The 10,182-nt window shown below is 45.8% G+C and overlaps 1 protein-coding gene across 1 annotated transcript; it reads left to right on the top strand.

Moving 5' to 3' along the window:
• Positions 1 to 991: 991 nt before the first annotated feature.
• On the top strand, positions 992 to 9,556 carry LOC133464796 (uncharacterized). Its single transcript, XM_061746983.1, has 22 exons — positions 992 to 1,011; positions 1,088 to 1,164; positions 1,237 to 1,332; positions 1,415 to 1,539; positions 1,670 to 1,813; positions 1,892 to 1,969; positions 2,043 to 2,207; positions 2,274 to 2,370; positions 2,456 to 2,673; positions 2,742 to 2,898; positions 2,963 to 3,171; positions 3,240 to 3,357; positions 3,428 to 3,627; positions 3,700 to 3,814; positions 3,886 to 4,055; positions 4,127 to 4,224; positions 4,292 to 4,422; positions 4,496 to 4,682; positions 4,760 to 4,901; positions 4,970 to 5,078; positions 5,151 to 5,202; positions 9,196 to 9,556. The coding sequence occupies exons 1-22, from the start codon at positions 992 to 994 to the stop codon at positions 9,554 to 9,556; spliced, it is 3,069 nt and encodes a 1,022-aa protein (XP_061602967.1).
• Positions 9,557 to 10,182: the final 626 nt, after the last annotated feature.

The raw sequence follows: 10,182 nt of genomic DNA, 5'->3' as shown, positions 1-10,182 counted from the left end.
CAGGCTGAAATTATTATGACCTTCAGTATGATCAATTCGTCCAATCAGAGCAGCTTATAGCTGTTTGCAACTCCTTATTCTCACATGTCACTGACATAATTCAGAATAAAAGTTTAATTCTGGTAACTGTTTCTTCTGAGTAAACCAGGACAGGCCTGTAAATGAGATAGTAGTCACACAAACCAAATTGGGCTGTTTTTCACACACAACAGAAAGCAACCAGTCATCACAGACGCTCAACTGCAACTCATGGTTTTTATTAATCAGGTGATTTATGTTCATTTTCTGTACTCACTCAAAATCCTTTAAGCACTGTGAAAACATGTAATGGCCTCATAAATGAAAGGGCATCAATGTCTCTGAGTGGAGAAAGTACTCTAATCGCTGCTGATGTAGAAGCTATAACAAGCAGCCTGATATGCTACTGCGCCATATCAATAACTTTGGACGGCAGTCAGTGTCTGGAAACAAATTGTAATCAGAAGTTGACATTCAGCAATGATGAGGAATCTCTCAGCTGTCGAGGGAGAACTCTCAGTGGGTGAGATCAATACTCAAAGTCAGCTCAATGTAGTTTTAAAGAAAGCAATATGGTAATATATAATCCTTTAATTGTGCGTTAATATTGAAATATACATTTAAAAGATTAAATCATACACCACCTACAGGTCAACATGTGTGTTGATCTCTGTGGAGTTCTCCATCATTCTCACAGAGTAACATAATTAACAAAAGGTGAATCAGGCATGATTGCTGATTAGCTTCACCTGTGCATCTATGGTTCACAGGCACATAAAAACACCCGGTGCCCTCTCAAACATCACGATCAGCTCATCTCCTCTAGAGCTGTTTGGGTTTTTTTGGGCTTGCTGAACGGTTCAAAGCTAGGCTCTTGTGGTGGTGGTGGTGGTGGTGGTGGTGGTGGTGGTGGTGGTGGTGGTGGTGGTGGTTGAGTTCTCATACTTTTGTTTAGCTGCTTCTACACCGCAACATGCGGAAGCCTGGGAAAATGTAAGTACTCCTTGTTTTTTTTTTTTTTTTGCTACATTTCTGTCTTAGTTTCTAAATTAACATCTTTTTTCTTTAGTTTGCTATGGAACCTCTTGGCTGCAGCCTTTGTTTTGGGCCAGGCATGGAAAAATGTGAAGCTTGGTTTGCACTCAAGTAAGGCCACTGGGAAAAACTGGACATTTAACATAGGAACTCCCTATCATGACCAAGTTTTGTCTCCAACAGATGGTGGATTAAGGTCAGACTGTGCTGGCAACCTCATGAGGCTGTCACTGGATGAGGTTCTTGCTGTAGGAAACCAGATTGAAGTAGAAGCAATCAGTGAGTTTATTTAACAAAAAAATAAATCTGGTTCAGACCAAATTTCCATTATTGGGAAAATTAACCTGTCATATATTTACAGATGGCACTCAACATATTCTGGTGACACCCACTCTTGCTGCTCAGTGTGGATACAGCATGGAGTCTGACCCCTGGGGGAATACCAGAATCTATATGTCTCTGTTGGGCTGCTACATGGATAACAAGGTTAGCTGATATGACTACTGCAGCTTCATACTAAATGTCTTCAGACTCTGCTCCATTAGACTTGTTTCACCCCCATGTCTGCTGTGAGTTACAGATTTTAGAAAACTGAAATCCTGCTCTTAACTTGTAGGATGACACAACATTCAGTGCTGGTTTGAGACTCCACATGTACAAGAATAGTCCATCGGATGTGGTTAGCCATGATGTCGCCCAGACATGCAGCTACACTCGCTGGGCCCCCAAAGAGATCCTCTGTGATAGGAACTACATGGAAGTGGGTTGCCATGAATCATGACTCTGCTGACTGTTAAGGGTTGACTGCCAACCAATGGTGCTACTTTATGCCTTCTAGGTGTCTTACATGGCCAAGTATGACCAACAGGCTGAGGTCAAGGGACAAGATGACAACCAATTCAACACCATTCCTGATGTAAGTTGGTTTACATCATAACCGGCACCTTCTCGAGTTTAAATGGGGTATAAGCTGGCCTTGTCATTCACAGGAGTCAAGTGAGGCACATGAAATCTGGAAGATGACATTTTACACTCCTGAACCTGTGGTAATGGTGCTGAAAGAGGCTGAACAAGCTGGCTACAGTGCCAAGACGACGCCATCTCGTCTTGTTGTGCGTGGTCCCTATAATGGAGCGGAAACTTACTCTGAAGACGTAAGTAGTACTTACACCTCTCCAGTTGTGATATTGTGCCATTAGTAACAGCTTTAATGCGCTTAGGTCGCTGGGGTCCCCATGGAAGTCCTCAGGGTGAGCGTTTACCACAAAGACCAGCATGGGCTGAATGTTGTCGACTTGGCAGCAGCTTGCCCAACAGGTGAGTAAACAAAACATCCTTGTAACTGTAACGCACCCGTTACATAAGCAAGACTTTCTTCTCAACTCCCCTCTTTTTAAACCAGGTGGCGTCCTCTTCACTGATGAGCTCATCTCTTGGCACATACCGCGCCATGTGACACCTCTTACTGATGGCAGAGTTAAAATTATAGAACTGTACATGGGACTCAATGGGCAGAGGCTGGATAAGTCTCAGATGGCTGCACGAGGCTACTTGCTCTCCAACACAGACTTCCACATCATCGTGGAGATCCCAGTGGGCTCACCTGATGGTTATTACAAGGTGGGTTGGGGAGACTCTAAAGATGACAACCCCAGGGTCCACTTGGCTAAAATGTTTGCCCTTTGCAGAGTCATGCCCTGGACTACCACTACCAAATCACCTACACTATTGAACCCATGCTTGAAGTGCTGTGGAGGGCAGAGGAGGTGCATGATGAAACTAGATATAAAGTCCTGTTCCCAATTACGACCCCACCAATGCCACATCCTCCCACTACTGAAGATCGTAAGTACTACTAGCACAGATGGTTTTGGGGTTGGTGGATATAAACAACACCTCTCCTCTTCAGGTACAGTCCCAGAGGAACGGATCTTCAGTGTCCATGTGGGGTCATTCCTTCATGATGTGGTGCTGCAAAACATCACTTTTCCCAGTGGAGTTATTACAGTTGCTGAAAGTAATGCCAGAGGTTTTGCTGTCCAGGAACACATCTTGTCCAATGGAACAATTGTGTTCTCTCTGCAAGTGCCCTTTGATGCTGATGCTGTCCTGAAACATGTATGTAACACAACCTGGAAATGATAAACGCTCTTGCCCACCCTCCTAACATGGGTCTTGTTTTACAGAACCCCGAACCGCTTGTAACAAACTACTTCCTTCCTCTTGAGTTTGGCTTTGTTGTCCTGCCTGAAGGCACTCCTTTTGCTCACACAGTGGAGTTGCAGGCATCTCTGCAGGATGTTGGTGAGTTAACTGGCACTAAAAATGATCTTGACCCCTCCCCCCACTCATACTTAACTGGCTTGTCTTCTAGTGCTGCCTTCCTTTACTGGAACCTGTGACCAGGATCAGTTTTCCATCACTGTAAGATATGGTAACCAAGGCCACAACTTCCAGACCCTGGTCGGAACTAGTTTCTTGACACCTGAGCTGATGGAGGCCTACAACTTCCATGAGAATAGCACACACTTCAGCATTGACGTTCCATATACTGCCCCAGACACAGCATTTCAGGTAAGCACCACCTGTAACACCCCCTCCCACACTAGTAAGCTGCACTGCATGACTGACTTAATTCTCTTGCAGGCAATTACCACTGGCTCAGTGAGTGCTAGACTGGACATGCTGCTGTGGGACCCCAATAATGAATGGGTGCTTGGTGACCTTTACCTGGCCTGCAGCTTTCCCTTGCTGATGACTGGTAGGTTAAGGGAGTAATGGGCTTTTTTAAACTCCTGTAAGACGGGTCCCTGATGCATGTCTTCTCTACAGAGTGCCACCCCAATGGAACAATTACTGCCCTAGCTGTGAAAGTGGAATCTGTACCCAACCTCAACCCGAGTTGGCTGACACTGAGGGACACGACTTGCACACCAGTCTTCAGTGATGACCGCTTTGCTCACTTCACTTTCAGTGCTGACTCTTGTGGAACAACTAGAACAGTAAGTGTGCATGTCCTCTACAGGCAGCTCTTCCTCCCCAAACCATAATGCACCTTGTTTCTTTCCCCCAGTTCTTCGGCAACTACATGCTGTATGAGAATGAAATTAGCCTCCCATTTGATAATGAGAAAGGAGTAGCCCACACATCACCCGTTGATCCTGATTACAGGTAAGTGAACTCCTCACATAGCTTCAACACTGGATCTCAGCCAAAAGTTAAAAACTTCTTTCTGTAGGCAAACGGTGTCTTGCTACTATGTGGTCAATGACACTCAGACGATTGCCTTCAGTCCTAAACCAAGACGCTATGATCCTAGAGCTGAGATTGGCTCAGGAATGTTCATGGTGCAGATGAGACTGGCCAAGGGTAAACTCTGCTTCAATTCAGAAGTAACTGCATGCACAATGTAATGAAGCTAACTCAAACTCCTATCCTGCAGATTACTCGTATGACTACTTCTATGACATTGAAGATTACCCAGTAGAGAAATATCTGAGAGAACCTCTTTACTTCGAAGTGGAACTCGTCTCAAGTGACATCCACTTCGAGCTTATCTTGGAGAACTGTTGGGCTACTAACAAAGAAGACAGGACTTCTCTCCCAAGCTGGGACATAATTGTTGACAGGTAATGGCTGAGAGCTGGTTCAAGTACCCTGACCTGCAATGCTCAGGTTATGACTAACTCTCACTACTCTCTCTTAGTTGTGAGAACCCTGATGACATCTATACGACAGTCTTCCATCCTGTTGTGGTTGACGCTAGAGTCTCAATCCCTATTCACTACAAGCGTTTCTCTGTGAAGATGTTCACGTTCATCCAAGAAGAAAAGGTTCTGAAAGATGAGGTAAGGACTTGCAACAATGGCTCAATGGACAAAGTCATCCACGTTACTAAACCCTAATCTGTTGCCAGATTTATATCCATTGTGATGTGGTCATCTGTGACACAACCAGCCCTGCAGAGGATGTCTGCCAAGGCCAGTGTGCTCATCCCAGTATGAGGCACCAAGGTGCAAAACGGGGTAAGTCTAACTCCACTTAGAATAACTTTTAAGCTGTGCATGACATGGTAATATTCTGTTTCTCTTCTGCAGGACTAAGAAGTCCAGGCTCAACCTACCAAAAGATGTCTTCTGGTCCTGTTGTGTTTAACAAACTGTTCAAATAAATATTCTTAAATTCACTCCTTTTATACTTGTCTTTTCTCAACTACATCTTTTACAGTGTAGCAAAATGACATGTCTCATCGCTGCTTAATGCCAGTAAGTGGTTGCCTGCTTTCACTTTGCTCTGATTGCCAATCACAGCATGAGGGTCTTGCTATAAAGAGGAGCATGAAGCCCTCCCCCTCATGCAGGTATGATGGTGGTTAGAGCCATATAAATTGAGCATCAATTATCTTAGTTTTGCCTATCTATAGACGGCCGTGTGCGGAAACGGAGCGTGAAGCTCTCCTCTCCCTCAGGTGTCTACTGCTGTATTCTGCTTGGGATTCATGGTCAGTTCTAATGACTTCACTGAGCTGCTACAGCTAAATTAACCTGAGAAATGCTGGAGCTTGCTTTGTCCGTCTGACATCTGTTTGGCTTGAATTAACTGTTTTGCTGTGATCTTGATTGGGGATCTGCTTCACTGTATGCTCGCTTGCTGTGCTTGCCATTGAAACGGCATGCTTGGACTCTAATTTGACAGCAGACGGTTTTCTTTTTCACTTTTACTGTGGCCCTGGGTAAATCTTAACTATTTTCAGAGGCAAGGTTTTTTTTTTTTTTTTTTTTTTTTTTCTCCCTTCCCCCTAAGGGATGACGGCTTTAGTTCCAGATAATGAGGCTTCGGCCATGCCTGGTCCTGGTGCTGTCCCTTCCATTTCTGATGTGCCCCTTACTGCTCCTTCCACTGCTAGTGCCCCTGTAACAAAGACTGGTTTTTGTGCACCGGGATGGAAAATAACTTTAGGGGAAAAACGGGTTTAGGGTTAGCTGAATGGCTTGAGGAAGTACAAGCTTGTATGAAAGCGCACCACTTGTATGTATCTGAGGCATTTTTCCTGTTTGACCACCTTGAGGGAGAGCCCCATGAAGAGAACAAGTTTTGCTCTAGTGCAAAACAAGGGGGACCCATCTAAGGTCAGTTGTCTTGGCCTACTTCCCAACAGTCTAGCAGGCGGCCCAGTAACGCTCAGCCCTCGGAAAACTGAACTGCAGAGCCACAGTTAAGGGGGTGCAGTTACTGGTTCAGGGGGGATTTCTGGTGGTATGGGAGCTTCTAAGCTCATTCTCTTGTCCCATAAGAAGGTTGAGGGTATTGTTTGACGGTCATGAACCTTGTTCGAGTGACTCCAGTCTTGTCATTGGCTGCAGCTCAGAGCGGCCAATGTGTTAGCCATCCGCTAAATTGGCTACCTGGAGCTAGACGTCAAGCTCTGTGGTAAGTTAATGAGGTGGTCAAGGACCCACTCCCCCCTGGTGGTGTCTGCCAAAGTCCCTGGTGTCTTAAGGATGATGTCATATGCAGATGTTACCGAGAGCTCTTTGGGTAGTATGGTTTGGACTTGCCCTTGGTTTCTGGGGCCCCAGTCTATTACTACATTTACGTGCACTCAAAATTCGGGTTATTGCTAATATTCCAGTTACTGAAACATTCGGAATATTCCGTTTACATGCGTGAGCAAACAGGGTTATCCCTGTATACATGTTAATTAATCATTTGGGATATCTCGCTCAAACCAGCGACGCACGGAGAACATGACGCAATTACCGTCATTTCCGCTTCTTCCTGTATCCAAATTCAAAACAATAACGGCAGCACGGCGGATAATGGCCAGCCCAGTACAAGTCGTTTTGTTTCTTGGACCTGTAGTACGACTTTTTCAGCGTCTTACAGCGGTGCTTGATCTGGTCTGGCGTTCTTACAAATCCTGCTTTGCGCAACTTTTCGCTCACCTTTTTGTAAATCTCGCTATCGAGGTACTTTCAACCGTCTACAAATGCCAAAATGTTCATATTGTAGCTACCCTGATATGGGAGCGTTATGAAGTTGGGGAGATCAGCCTGAATGCCAGCCAGCATGAATGCACATGATGTCATGAAGGGTGCGTGCCGGTGGTGGGCAGAGGGAGGGGGGGCTGAGCCCCTAGTTTCTTCTTCAGGGGTCCTAATTGAAGTTGTTGTGGTATTAGCCCAGGAAGTGCGATTTCTGGTCTGCTTGTGCTCTTTATTTTTGGCTGTCACCCTTTTAAATACCTTCTTGCCAATAAACTTGCAAGTGGAAGCGACCAACCATCTCCGCCTGGTCTGTAAATCGTTACAATATCCTTCATTACATTTATGAAGTGATTAGTCTCCTCCTCACTCCAAAAGTGGTTTTTAAAAACCTGAATATGAGCAAATTCCGGTTATTCAAAGGGGTTATTGGTGTTTACATTGGCCATGCAAAACCGGGTTATTGCTAATATTCCGGTTTTAAAAGGGTTATTGACTGCATGTAAACGCAGTCTATGGTGCAGGCATTGCAAAGTTGCCATCAGGCCAATATTCAAGCCCCTCGAGATGCTTCAGGTAAGGTCAAGGTGCGCGGCAGGGAGACTTGTCGTATCCAAGGTGGCGTAATGAAGATCCTCGCTGCCACATGCTCATAGCAATACTCGGACAGCACTGTGTTTGAGTTATTGGATTCTGGTCTTCCTGATGGACTGATTGCCTGTCCAGCTCTGGTTCGTGTGGAAAGGGGCACTGCCTACATGCCAATCGTGAATGTAGGTTCCATCGATGTTACTTTATCCCTGAATAGTGGTAGGAACCTTGGGGAGGTTAAGGTGGTCAGCCTGTCCACTGGTGTCACTGAGGTGCCATTGGGTGTGGCCACAGTAGCATCCCAGTCTGCTTCTAGTTCGTTGCAGGATCAGGAATAGGCCATAGATCTTTCTTCTTTGCCTACTGGAGAGCAGAGTAAAACGATGTCCCTTCTAACAAAGTACGAACACGTCTTTTCTGGTCATGATGGGGACCTTGGCTGTACGAGCTTGATTGCCTAGAACATCCCTCTTCTGCAACGCTACAGGTGCCTTCCTCCGTCTGGTAAGGAAGTTGTGAAAGAGCATATTAACAAACAGCTCGAGGCAAAGGTGATCAGAGAGAGCAGCAGCCCCTATGCGTCCCATATTATGCTTCTCAAAAAGAAAGATGGCAGTCTCCGCATGTGCGCTGACTATAGGCAGTTGAACTATAAGACTAGGAAAGATGCCTTCCCTCTTCCTCTGATCGACACATTTCTTGATGCTTTGACAGGTGCCTGCTGGTTTTCCAATATGGACGTAACCAGTGGGTACAACCAGGTCCCAGTCGCCGAGTCAGATGGGCCCAAAACTGCATTCTGTACACCGTTTGGGCTTTTTGAATGGAATCACATGCCCTTTGGGACTCTGCAACGCTCCCACCACCTTCCAGAGATTGATACAACGGTGACCAACAGTGCCAATCCTTGCTCCTCTATCTTGACGAGATCGTGGCTATCTCCTCCATGGTTGAACATCTGGAAAGGTTGGAGGCGGTGCTGGGATGCTGCAACAGGAAGATGTGAAGGTAAAACTTGCCAAGTGTGCCTTCTTCCAGCAGGAGGTACGCTACTTAGGGCATGTGATTTCTGACAAGGGTGTTTCCACCGACTTGAGCAAGGTTGATCTGGCAGCCCCCAACTACCATCTCAGAGCTGCGCTCGTTTTCTTGGCTTTGCCAGTTACTATCATCAGTTTATTGAGGGTTTCACCAAGTTGGCTGGCCTTCTACGTATCTTGGTGGCTGCGTTGGGGGGGGGGCACAAAGTCAAAGAGGTCCAAATGTGTGGTTGCTGGGAACTGGAATGAAGAATGTCACAGGAACTTTGAAGCACTTCAGACCTATATTACCACTGCACCTGCTTTGGCTTTTGCAGACTTCTCCCTTCCTTTCATCTTGGAGGTGGATGCTTCCCATGGTGGCCTTGGAGCTGTACTGTCACAGGAGCAGGGTGGTAAGCAGAGGCCCATCGCCTATGCCAGCAGGGGTCTTAGGCCCATTGAGTGCACCGTTACCAATTACAGCTCCATGAAGTTGGAGTTCTTGGCACTGAGGTGGGCCATGGACGAAAAATGTGGAGGGTAAGTGTGCTGTCTACAGATAATAATCTGCTTAGCCACCTGTCATCTGCTAAAATTGGTGCCACCAAACAACGTTGGGCAGCCCAGCTGGCTTCTTTTGACTTTGAAGTTAAGTATCGCTCAGGAAAAAGCAATAAGAATGCAGATTCTTTATCCCGCCTGCATCCTACTGGAGCACAAGACATGGAAGCCTTACATAACTCCCCAAGTCCTTGCAGCAAGCCCTGCAGGTTTCATGGTCAGATATTGGCCAGGCATGTCCTCTGGCACATTGGTGTCAGACTTGAGAGGTGCCAGGTTGCCAATGACACCCAACCGGCTGCTCATAGCTTCATGGAGCATCTGCTGGCTTCTCGGCCTAATTAGATCCTGGCCATGGCTACATGCTGTTGGAAGCCACCCATAATGGGTTGGAAAATGTCCTTGAGATGACTGATGTCTTTAGTAAGTACACGTTGGCTGTGGCCACTCGTGACCGAGTCTCCATTGTGGCTCGAGTGTTGGTAACGGAATGGTTTTCAAAGTTCGGCGTTCCAGCTTGCATGCACTCTGACCAGGGCCGTAACATTGAGAGCTCTCTGATCCAGCAGCTGTGTGCCCTTTATTGCATTGAAAAATCTTGCATGACTCTGGCTGGCAATGGTCAGTGCGAAAACCCCCTTTTCCTTTACACCCTTGTATGCATGATATTTTTTTTACTGAGTTTTAATTAGTACAAACTGTCAAATAAAAATCATTATTGTAAATGGAACCATCTGTTGGTTTTTTGTGATCAAGTAATAGCTTCATGTAAGAATTAACCTTGTGTCACACTCTGACCTAGAGTGAGGGTAGTATGCTGGAAAACTGATTAGAAAAAGTGTTGTTTAACCCTAAAATATTGCAAAAAAAAGGCCGCAAAACAAAGTCTATTTGATGAAAAAGATTAAGTGATGTATTGCCCTTTAAATATTGTCCAGCGAGCAAACAAAAATGCAGCAGTCAGACAAAAT

The sequence above is a fragment of the Cololabis saira genome, chromosome 18, assembly GCF_033807715.1.
Source record: "Cololabis saira isolate AMF1-May2022 chromosome 18, fColSai1.1, whole genome shotgun sequence".
NCBI lineage: Eukaryota > Metazoa > Chordata > Actinopteri > Beloniformes > Belonidae > Cololabis > Cololabis saira.
Note: the sequence above shows the minus strand (reverse complement) of the source record. Positions and strands in the feature narration are given on the sequence as shown.

Excerpts from the sequence above, each read along its gene's own strand:
- LOC133464796 (XM_061746983.1), top strand. The coding sequence starts at position 992 with ATGCGGAAGCCTGGGAAAAT. Across the intron at positions 1,012-1,087 it reads ATGCGGAAGCCTGGGAAAAT|TTTGCTATGGAACCTCTTGG; the intron begins GTAAGTACTCCT and ends TTTTTTCTTTAG. Across the intron at positions 2,208-2,273 it reads CGGAAACTTACTCTGAAGAC|GTCGCTGGGGTCCCCATGGA; the intron begins GTAAGTAGTACT and ends TAATGCGCTTAG.